This window comes from Tachypleus tridentatus, chromosome 5 (genome assembly GCF_004210375.1).
Source record: "Tachypleus tridentatus isolate NWPU-2018 chromosome 5, ASM421037v1, whole genome shotgun sequence".
NCBI lineage: Eukaryota > Metazoa > Arthropoda > Merostomata > Xiphosura > Limulidae > Tachypleus > Tachypleus tridentatus.
The window spans coordinates 6,022,507-6,035,243 of NC_134829.1; the positions used below are offsets into that span (position 1 = coordinate 6,022,507).

At 35.9% G+C, this 12,737-nt stretch overlaps 1 protein-coding gene across 1 annotated transcript in view; it reads right to left on the reverse strand.

Annotated features, from left to right (window-relative positions):
• The window catches only part of LOC143250419 (protein eva-1-like), a 443,732-nt gene that overhangs the window by 25,074 nt on the left and 405,921 nt on the right, over positions 1–12,737 (reverse strand). Inside the window, exon 3 of the mRNA XM_076500886.1 lies at positions 318–441. Within this exon, the coding sequence (XP_076357001.1) occupies positions 318–441 (124 nt within the window). The remainder of the gene's footprint in view (positions 1–317; positions 442–12,737) is intronic.

A 12,737-nucleotide genomic window follows, 5' to 3' on the forward strand; every position in this document is an offset into this window, starting at 1 on the left:
TTAATGCTAGAGACAGGGACAACCTAATGTTACATTAGTATGAACAAACATTACTTTGAGTGTTTGTATTTGATACTATTTTCTCATGTTAATGTTTCTTCTAAGTAAATTTTGTAAATATTTAACATATATTTGGAGCAGTATTGAGATTGTTTTAATAAAAATTGAAGCAATTAGAATAGGCTTAAAGAAGCGATTATTTTTAACCTATACTGATGAAATAACGGATTATTTTGTTATTGTAACACGAAAACACTTAAATCAACGCATCAAATGACTTTTACATATATTTATGAAATAAAACTGAACTATCTTACTTGGTCTACACTTATAGACGACCTCAGCATATTTCCGAACACCTGGACAGGGATCCTTGCCAAAAGATTCTGGACCTGTCTGTATTCTACAAATACGCTGATGGCGACATCTTTCTTCCACCGTCTGTACAGAGTAAAACGTAGCACAAGAAATAAGTTTTCAATATAGGTTCAATCATTTCAGTTTTTATCTTCACTAGGAAAGGTAGACGGACGGAGGTTGTGTTTGTTTTGTGTTTTTTTCATCAAGGCGATTTCTCGAAAACGAATGAATGGATCTGGATGAAAATTAGTTTGTTTATGTTTTGAATTATTTGAGCAAAGCTGCACGAGGGCTATCTGCGCTAGCCGTCCCTAATTTAGCAGTGTAAGATTAGAGGGAAGGCAGCTAGTCATCACCATCCGCAGTCAACTCTTGGGCTACTCTTTTACTAACGAATAGTGGGATTGACCGTCACATTTTTAACGCCCCCACGGCTGAAAGAGCAAGCATATTTGGTGTGACGGGGATTCGAAACCGCGACCTTCAGATTACGAAAATTAGTACACGTTTGTATTATAATCCAAATTAGAGTTGATTAGTTTTAAAAAGATTGAGGTCAAAGTTCAAAGCTGCATCTAGGTCACAAAGATACAGAAAATCCCTTTCTATTAACATGTGAACTGATTTTTTCACATTAGTTTTACCTTACAGCTCAGTCAGAAATGAACCGATTTTGATAAAATCGGGTGGATTTCTGTTGAATATTATTTTACACTGATCTGTAAAAAGGGGCCGCTGTTCCAGTTTTACTTGTATTTCTTTTGTGAATACAAATTTCTAAGAAACACAAGTTACTTAAATGACAGAACTTCAAAATCTCACTGACGTAAAAGATTCTAAAAAAAATATCTTTGTTATTTTTCATTGGTGTTTTTTATGTTCACTTTATAATAAAGAATTTCAGTAAAAAACCTCCATTTTAGCAGTTACGTTTTTATTTAATTACCCCGTAATACTTTGGATTAGATGGTTGAATTTTTATGTGGTTATAAATAAAAACTTCTGTTTTGGCTGGAGAACATTTACACATATTTGAAACTCGTTCTAAAGTATTAACACATGGTCAAACTACAACCAGTGACGAGGAAACAAAATCGAACCAGATTTCGAAACCTGTTTTCGAAAGCAGGAAATGGTTCACTTTCTTATTCTATTCTTGAATGCTCTGTAATAACATAAATATACACAATACAATTAAAGTTAGTTCAAAATACGTGATATCTACTTATCATAATAACAAAATATGTTTCCTGACATATTTTGTGCATCAAATCTAGTTAGGACACATATCAGGGATAACTTAATAAGTTAGGAGATGTATTATATGCATTCCAATGAGTTACGAACACGTTCTAAACCAGTAAATTAGTTCAGAAACATTTGGAGCATCCTAATTATTCATGAGACAAATTATGGGCAGCGAAATCAGTAAAAAGACATACTCTAGGCAAATACATTAGCTGAGAGACATACTCTAGGCAATTAGATTAAGTGTAAGATATATTATAGGAAACTAAATAAGTTAGGAGACACATTCTTGGAATTGAAATTAGTTAGGAAACATACTCTAGGCAACCCATGATGCACGAGCCATTGCTAAAATTGGAGCTCAATGAAGAACTAGCTATTAGGTAGCTTCTGTTAACTCTATGCACCTATTAACTCTATAAATGTATGACTGACTAGAAAAGCGTAGGTTTTATCACTTTTTAATTATCACTCTTGTGGTCGAGTCTTAATACGGCCAAATATGTTGATATGAATACATATAAAACTATTTCAGAAATAAGCAGTTTAATATAAGGAGTTATCAGTATTATGTAGGTTCTGGATATGTGCAGAAACATAACGAGTTATCAGTATTATATAGAATCAGGATGTGTGTAGGTATATAAGGAGTTATCAGTATTATATAGGATCTGGATGTGTGTAGGTATATAAGGAGTTATCAGTATTATATAGGATCTGGATGTGTGTAGGTATATAAGGAGTTATCAGTATTATATAGGATCTTGATGTGTGTAGGTATATAAGGAGTTATCAGTATTATATAGGATCTGGATGTGTGTAGGTATATAAGGAGTTATCAGTATTATATAGGATCTTGATGTGTGTAGGTATATAAGGAGTTATCATTATTATATAGGATCTGGATATGTGGTGTTATATAAGGAGTTATCAGTATTATATAGGATCTGGATGTGTGTAGGTCAAAAAGGAGTTATCAGTGTTATATAGGATCTGGATGTGTGTAGGTATATAAGGAGTTATCAGTGTTATATAGGATCTGGATGTGTGTAGGTATATAAGGAGTTATCAGTGTTATATAGGATCTTGATGTGTGTAGGTATATAAGGAGTTATCATTATTATATAGGATCTGGATATGTGGTGTTATATAAGGAGTTATCAGTATTATATAGGATCTTGATGTGTGTAGGTATATAAGGAGTTATCATTATTATATAGGATCTGGATATGTGGTGTTATATAAGGAGTTATCAGTATTATATAGGATCTGGATGTGTGTAGGTATATAAGGAGTTATCAGTGTTATATAGGATCTCGATATGTGTAGGTATATAAGGAGTTATCAGTGTTATATAGGATCCGATATGTGGTGTTATATAAGAGTTATCAGTGTTATATAGGATCCGATGTGTGTAGGTATATAAGGAGTTATCAGTGTTATATAGATCCGGATATGTGTAGGTATATAAGCGAGTTATCAGTGTTATATAGAGATCCAGATATGTGGTGTTATATACGAGTTATCAGTATTATATAGGATCTGGATGCGTGCAGGTATATAAGAGTTATCATTATTATATGAGATCCGGATATGTGGTGTTATATACGAGCCATCAGTATTATATAGGATCCGGATGTGTGTAGGTATATAAGGAGCCATCAGTATTATGTAGAATCTGGATGCGTGCAGGTATATAGAGTTATCAGTGTTATATAGGATCCGGATGTGTGTAGGTATATAGGAGTTATCAGTGTTATATAGAGATCCGGATGTGTAGTTATATAAGGAGTTATCAGTGTTATAGAGGATCTGGACGTGCAGGTATATAAGGAGTTATCAGTATTATATAGGATCCGGACGTGTGTAGGTATTTTAGGAGTTATCAGTGCTATACAGGATCCGGATATGTGGTGTTATATAAGGAGCCATCAGTAATATATAGATCCGGATGTGTGTAGAGTACATAAGAGTTATCATCTTTATATAGGATCTGGATATGTGGTGTTATATAGGAGTTATCAGTATTATATAGGATCTGGATGTGTAGGAGTATATAAGAGCCATCAGCAAGTTATGCAGAACTGGATGTGTGCAGGTATATAAGGAGTTATCAGTGTTATACAGGATCCGGATGTGTGTAGGCATAAGGAGCCATCAGTATTATATAGGATCCGGATGTGTGTAGTTATATACGAGTTATCAGTGTTATAGAGGATCCGGATGTGTGTAGGCATATAAGGAGTTATCAGTGTTATATATGATCCGGATGTGCGCAGGTATTTTAGGAGTTATCAGTGTTATATAGGATCTGGATATGTGGTGTTATATAAGGAGTTATCAGTATTATATAGGATCTGGATGTGTGTAGGTATATAAGGAGTTATCATTTTTATATAGGATCTGGATATGTGGTGTTATATAAGGAGTTATCAGTATTATATAGGATCTGGATGTGTGTAGGTATATAAGGAGTTATCAGTGTTATGTAGAATCTGGATGTGTGTAAGTATATAAGGAGTTATCAGTGTTATATAGGATCTGGATGTGTGTAGTTATATAAGGAGTTATCAGTGTTATATAGGATCTGGATGTGTGTAGGTATATAAGGAGTTATCAGTGTTATGTAGAATCTGGATGTGTGTAGGTATATAAGGAGTTATCATTATATATAGATCTGGATGCGGTGAGTATATATGAGTTATCAGCATTATACAGGATCCGATGTGTGTAGGTATATAAGAGTTATCAGTATTATGCAGAATCTGGATGTGTAGGTATATAAGGAGTTATCAGTATTATATAGATCCAGATGTGTGTAGGTATATAAGGAGTTATCAGTGTTATATAGGATCTGGATGTGTGTAGTTATATAAGGAGTTATCAGTGTTATAGAGGGATCTGGATGTGTGTAGGTATATAAGGAGTTATCAGTGTTATATAGGATCTGGATGTGTGTAGGTATTTTAGGAGTTATCAGTGTTATATAGGATCTGGATATGTGGTGTTATATAAGGAGTTATCAGTATTATATAGGATCTGGATGTGTGTAGGTATATAAGGAGTTATCATTTTATATAGGATCTGGATATGTGGTGTTATATAAGGAGTTATCAGCATTATATAGGATCTGGATGCGTGTAGGCATATACGAGTTATCAGTGTTATGCAGAATCCGGATGTGTGTAGGCATATAAAGAGTTATCAGTGTTATATAGGATCTGGATGTGTGTAGTTATATAAGGAGTTATCAGTGTTATATAGGATCTGGATGTGTGTAGGTATATAAGGAGTTATCAGTGTTATGTAGAATCTGGATGTGTGTAGGTATATAAGGAGTTATCAGTATTATATAGGATCTGGATATGTGGTGTTATATAAGGAGTTATCAGTGTTATGTAGAATCTGGATGTGTGTAGGTATATAAGGAGTTATCAGTATTATATAGAATCTGGATATGTGGTGTTATATATGAGTTATCAGTATTATATAGATCCGGATGTGTGTAGGTATATAAGGAGTTATCAGTCTTATATAGGATCTGGATGTCTGTAGGTATATAAGGAGTTATCAGTATTATATAGGATCTGGATATGTGGTGTTATATAAGGAGTTATCAGTCTTATATATGATCTGGATGTGTGGTGTTATATAAGGAATTATCAGTGTTATGTAGGATCTGGATATGTGGTGTTATATAAGGAGTTATCAGTATTATATAGGATCTGGATGTGTGGTGTTATATAAGGAGTTATCAGTCTTATATAGGATCTGGATGTGTGTAGGTATATAAGGAGTTATCAGTATTATATAGGATCTGGATATGTGGTGTTATATAAGGAGTTATCAGTATTATATAGGATCTGGATGTGTGTAGGTATATAAGGAGTTATCAGTGTTATGTAGAATCTGGATGTGTGTAGGCATATAAGGAGTTATCATTATTATATAGGATCTGGATGTGTGTAGGTATATAAGAAATTATCAGTATCATATAGGATCTGGATGTGTGTAGGAATATAAGGAGTTATCAGTATTATATAGGATCTGGATGTGTCTAGGTATATAAGGAGTTATCAGTATTATATATGATCTGGATGTGTGGTGTTATATAAGGAGTTATCAGTATTATATAGGATCTGGATGTGTGTGGGTATATAAGGAGTTATCAGTGTTATGTAGAATCTGGATGTGTGTGGGTATATAAGGAGTTATCAGTATTATATAGGATCTGGATGTGTGGTGTTATATAAGGAGCTATCAGTATTATAGAGAATCTGGATGTGTCTAGGTATATAAGGAGTTATCAGTATTATATAGGATCTGGATGTGTGGTGTTATATGAGGAGTTATCAGTGTTATCTAGGATCTGGATGTGTGTAGGTATATAAGGAGTTATCAGTGTTATGTAGAATCTGGATGTGTGTAGGTATATAAGGAGTTATCAGTGTTATGTAGGATCTGGATGTGCAGGTATATAATGAGTTATCAGTGTTATGTAGAATCTGGATGTGTGTAGGTATATAAGGAGTTATCAGTGTTCTATAGGGTCTGGATATGTGTAGGTATATAAGGAGTTATCAGTGTTATGTAGAATCTGGATGTGTGTAGGTATATAAGGAGTTATCAGTGTTATGTAGAATCTGGATGTGTGTAGGTATATAAGGAGTTATCAGTATTATATAGGATCTCGATGTGTGTAGGTAAAAAAGGAGTTATCAGTGTTATATAGGATCTGGATGTGTGTAGGTATATAAGGAGTTATCAGTGTTATATAGGATTTGGATATGTGTCGGTATATATGGAGTTATCAGTGTTATATAGGATGTGGATATGTGGTGTTATATAAGGAGTTATCAGTATTATATAGGATCTGGATGTGTGTAGGTATATAAGGAGTTATCATTATTATACAGGATCCGGATATGTGGTGCCATATGAGTTATCAGTATTATACAGGATCCGGATGTGTAAAGTATATAAGAGTTATCAGTGTTACGTAGAATCTGGATGTGTGTAGGTATATAAGGAGTTATCAGTGTTATGTAGAATCTGGATGTGTGTAGGTATATAAGGAGTTATCAGTGTTATGTAGAATCTGGATGTGTGTAGGTATATAAGGAGTTATCAGTGCCATGCAGAATCTGGATGTGTGCAGGCATATATGAGTTATCAGTGTTATATAGAGATCTGGATGTGTGCAGGTATATAAGGAGTTATCAGTGTTATGCAGAATCTGGATGTGTGTAGGTATATAAGGAGTTATCAGTGTTCTATAGGGTCTGGATATGTGTAGGTATATAAGGAGTTATCAGTGTTATGTAGAATCTGGATGTGTGTAGGTATATAAGGAGTTATCAGTGTTATGTAGAATCTGGATGTGTGTAGGTATATAAGGAGTTATCAGTGTTATGTAGAATCTGGATGTGTGTAGGTATATACGGAGTTATCAGTGTTATGTAGAATCTGGATGTGTGTAGGTATATAAGGAGTTATCAGTATTATATAGGATCTGGATGTGTGTAGGTAAAAAAGGAGTTATCAGTGTTATATAGGATCTGGATATGTGGTGTTATATAGGGAGTTATCAGTATTATATAGGATCTGGATGTGTGTAAGTATATAAGGAGTTATCAGTGTTACGTAGAATCTGGATGTGTGTAGGTATATAAGGAGTTATCAGTGTTACGTAGAATCTGGATGTGTGTAGGTATATAAGGAGTTATCAGTGTTATGTAGAATCTGGATGTGTGTAGGTATATAAGGAGTTATCAGTGTTATGTAGAATCTGGATGTGTGTAGGTATATAAGGAGTTATCAGTGTTATATAGGATCTGGATGTGTGTAGATATATAAGGAGTTATCAGTATTATATAGGATCTGGATGTGTATAGGTATATAAGGAGTTATCAGTGTTATGTAGAATCTGGATGTGTGTAGGTATATAAGGAGTTATCAGTATTATACAGGATCTGGATATGTGGTGTTATATAAGGAGTTATCAGTATTATATAGGATCCGGATGTGGTGTTATATAAAGAGTTATCAGTGTTATATAGGATCTGGATGTGTGGTGGTATATAAGGAGTTATCAGTATTATATAAAATCTGGATGTGTGTAGGTATATAAGGAGTTATCAGTGTTATATAGGATTTGGATGTGTGTAGGTATATAAGGAGTTATCAGTGTTATATAGGATCTGGATGTGTGTAGGTATATAGAGAGTTATCAGCATGATATAGGATCCGGATGTGTGTAGTTATATAAGGAGTTATCAGTATTATAGGATCCTGGATGTGTGGTGTTATATAAGGAGTTATCAGTATTATATAGTGATCTGGATATGTGGTGTTATATATGAGTTATCAGTATTATATAGGATCCGATGTGTGTAGGCAAAAAAGGAGTTATCAGTGTTATATAGGATCTGGATGTGTGTAGGTATATAAGGAGTTATCAGTGTTATATAGGATCTCGATATGTGTCGGTATATATGTAGTTATCAGTGTTATATAGGATGTGGATATGTGGTGTTATATAAGGAGTTATCAGTATTATATAGGATCTGTATGTGTGTAGGTTAAGGAGTTATCATTATTATATAGGATCTGGATATGTGGTGTTATATAAGGAGTTATCAGTATTATATAGGATCTGGATGTGTGTAAGTATATAAGGAGTTATCAGAGTTACGTAGAATCTGAATGTTTGTAGGTATATAAAGAGTTATCAGTGTTATAGAGGGATCTGGATGTATGTAGGTATATAAGGAGTTATCAGTATTATATAGGATCTGGATGTGTGTAGGTATATAAGGAGTTATCAGTGTTATATAGGATCTGGATGTGTGTAGGTATATAAGGAGTTATCAGTGTTATGTAGAATCTGGATGTGTGTAGGTATATAAGGAGTTATCAGTGTTATGTAGAATCTGGATATGTGGTGTTATATAAGGAGTTATCAGTGTTATATAGGATCTGGATATGTGGTGTTATATAAGGAGTTATCAGTATTATATAGGATATGGATGTGTGTAGGTATATAAGGAGCTATCATTTTATATAGGATCTGGATATGTGGTGTTATATAAGGAGTTATCAGTATTATATAGGATCTGGATGTGTGTAGGTATATAAGGAGTTATGAGTGTTATGTAGAATCTGGATGTGTGTAGGTATATAAAGAGTTATCAGTGTTACAGGATCCGGATGTGTGTAGTTTATAAGGAGTTATCAGTGTTATATAGGATCCGGATGTGTGTAGGTATATAAGGAGTTATCAAAGTTATGCTTAGAATCTGGATGTGTGTAGGTATATAAGGAGTTATCAGTGTTATGTAGAATCTGGATGTGTGTAGGTATATAAGGAGTTATCAATGTTATATAGGATCTGGATGTGTGTAGTTATATAAGGAGTTATCAGTGTTATATAGGATCTGGATGTGTGAAGGTATATAAGGAGTTATCAGTGTTATATAGGATCTGGTTGTGTGAAGGTATATAAGGAGTTATCAGTGTTATGTAGAATCTGTATGTGTGTAGGTATATAAGGAGTTATCAGTGTTATGTAGAATCTGGATGTGTGTAGGTATATAAGGAGTTATCAGTGTTATATAGGATCTGGATGTGTGTAGTTATATAAGGAGTTATCAGTGTTATATAGGATCTGGATATGTGGTGTTATATAAGGAGTTATCAGTATTATATAGGATCTGGATGTGTGTAGGTATGTAAGGAGTTATCAGTGTTATGTAGAATCTGGATGTGTGTAGGTATATAAGGAGTTATCAGTATTATATAGAATCTGGATATGTGGTGTTATATAAGGAGTTATCAGTATTATATAGGATCTGGATGTGTGTAGGTATATAAGGAGTTATCAGTCTTATATAGGATCTGGATGTGTGTAGGTATATAAGGAGTTATCAGTATTATATAGGATCTGGATATGTGGTGTTATATAAGGAGTTATCAGTCTTATATAGGATCTGGATGTGTGGTGTTATATAAGGAGTTATCAGTGTTATGTAGGATCTGGATATGTGGTGTTATATAAGGAGTTATCAGTATTATATAGGATCTGGATGTGTGTAGGTATATCAGGAGTTATCAGTATTATATAGGATCTGGATGTGTGGTGTTATATAAGGAGTTATCATTATTATATAGGATCTGGATATGTGGTGTTATATAAGGAGTTATCAGTCTTATATAGGATCTGGATGTGTGTAGGTAAATAAGGAGTTGTCAGTATGATATAGGATCTGGATGTGTGTAGGTAAATAAGGAGTTATCAGTATGATATTATCTAATTATCTAATGTTATTATCTAATTCTGTTCTAGAACTAATTTTCTGAACTGTTTGTTTCTTGTTTGTCACACCAGAACGGAACATTTTGTTTTTTTGTGGTGAATCGGGAAAACCACTGACTATTGGAACCGTGTAAATCTTTTTGAATGGTTAGGAACATCACCTCAGGGTTAATGGTAGTGGTTCATTACAAACGAAGAATCAGAAAAAATGAAGAAAGCATAACTCTTGTAGTGTTAAGGTGTTCCATTCCCTGCTGTGTACAGAATACAGATAGCCGACTCTTGTAGTGTTAATGTGTTCCATTCCCTGCTGTGTACAGAGTACAGATAGCCGACTCTTGTAGTGTTAAGGTGTCTCATTTCATGCTGTGTACAGAGTACAGAGATCCGACTCTTGTAGTGTTAAGATGTTCCATTCCCTGCTGTGTACAGAGTACAGATAGCCGACTCTTGTAGTGTTAAGGTGTTCCATTCCCTGCTGTGTACAGAATACAGATGGCGGACTCTTGTAGTGTTAATGTGTTCCATTTCCTGCTGTGTACAGAGTACAGATAGCCGACTCTTGTAGTGTTAAGGTGTTCCATTCCCTACTGTGTACAGAGTACAGAGAGCCGACTCTTGTAGCGTTAAGGTGTTCCATTCTATTCTGTGTAAAGAGTACAGAGAGCCGAATCTTGTATTGTTAAGGTGTTCCATTCCATGCTGTGTACAGAGTACAGATAGCCGACTCTCGTAGTGTTAAGGTGTTCCATTCCATGCTATGTACAGTATACAGATAGCCGACTCTCGTAGTGTTAAGGTGTTCCATTCCATGCTGTGTACAGTATACAGAGAACCGACTGTTGTAATGTTAAGGTGTTCCATTCCATGCTGTGTACAGAGTACAGATAGCCGACTCTCGTAGTGTTAAGGTGTTCCATTCCCTGCTGTGTACAGAGTACAGATAGCCGACTTTGTAGTATTAAGGTGTTCCATTCCCTGCTGTGTACAGAGTACAGAGAGCTGACTCTTGTAGTGATAAGGTGTTCCATTCTCTGCTGTGTACAGAGTATAGATAGCCGACTCTTGTAGTGTTAAGGTGTTTCATTCCCTGCTGTGTACAGAGTACAGATAGCTGACTCTTGTATTGTTAAGGTGTTCCATTCCCTGCTGTGTACAGAGTACAGATAGGCGACTCTTGTAGTGTTAAGGTGTTCCATTCCCTGCTGTTTACAGAGTACAGATAGCCGACTCTTGTAGTGTTAAGGTGTTCCATTCCCTGCTGTGTACAGAGTACAGATAGCCGACTCTTGTAGTGTTAATGTGTTCCATTCCCTGCTGTGTACAGAGTACAGAGAGCTGACTCTTGTATTGTTAAGGTGTTCCATTCCCTGCTTTGTACAGAGTACAGATAGCCGTCTCTTGTAGTGTTAAGGTGTTCCATTCCCTGCTGTGTACAGAGTACAGATAGGCGACTCTTGTAGTGTTAAGGTGTTCCTTTCCCTGCTGTTTACAGAGTACAGATAGCCGACTCTTGTAGTGTTAAGGTGTTCCATTCCCTGCTGTGTACAGAGTACAGATAGCCGACTCTTGTAGTGTTAATGTGTTCCATTTCCTGCTGTGTACAGAGTACAGATAGCCGACTCTTGTAGTGTTAAGGTGTTCCATTCCCTGCTGTGTACAGAGTACAGATAGCCGACTCTTGTAGTGTTAAGGTGTTCCATTCCCTGCTGTTTACAGAGTACAGATAGCCGACTCTTGTAGTGTTAAGGTGTTCCATTCCCTGCTGTGTACAGAGTACAGATAGCCGACTCTTGTAGTGTTAAGGTGTTCCATTCCCTGCTGTTTACAGAGTACAGATAGCCGACTCTTGTAGTGTTAAGGTGTTCCATTCCCTGCTGTGTACAGAGTACATATAGCCGACTCTTGTAGTGTTAAGGTGTTCCATTCCCTGCTGTGTACAGAGTACAGAGAGCCGACTCTTGTAGTGTTAAGGTGTTCCATTCCATGCTGTGTACAGAGTACAGAGAGCCGACTCTTGTAGTGTAAGGTGTTCCATTCCCTGCTGTGTACAGAGTACAGATAGCGACTCTTGTAGTGTTAAGGTGTTCCATTCCCTGCTGTGTACAGAGTACAGAGAGCCGACTCTTGTATTGTTAAGGTGTTCCATTCCCTGCTGTGTACAGAGTACAGATAGCCGACTCTGGTAGTGTTAAGGTGTTCCATTCCCTGTTGTGTACAGAGTACAGATAGCCGACTCTTGTAGTGTTAAGGTGTTCCATTTCCTGCTGTGTACAGAGTACAGATAGCCGACTCTTGTAGTGTTAAGGTGTTCCATTCCCTACTGTGTACAGAGTACAGAGAGCCGACTCTTCTAGCGTTAAGGTGTTCCATTCTATTCTGTGTAAAGAGTACAGAGAGCCGAATCTTGTATTGTTAAGGTGTTCCATTCCATGCTGTGTACAGAGTACAGATAGCTGACTCTTGTATTGTTAAGGTGTTCCATTCACTGCTGTTTACAGAGTACAGATAGCCGACTCTTGTAGTGTTAAGGTGTTCCATTCCCTGCTGTGTACAGAGTACAGATAGCCGACTCTTGTAGTGTTAATGTGTTCCATTTCCTGCTGTGTACAGAGTACAGAGAGCCGACTTTTGTAGTGTTAAGGTGTTCCATTCCCTGCTGTGTACAGAGTACAGAGAGCTGACTCTTGTATTGTTAAGGTGTTCCATTCCCTGCTTTGTACAGAGTACAGATAGCCGTCTCTTGTAGTGTTAAGGTGTTCCATTCCCTGCTGTGTACAGAGTACAGATAGGCGACTCTTGTAGTGTTAAGGTG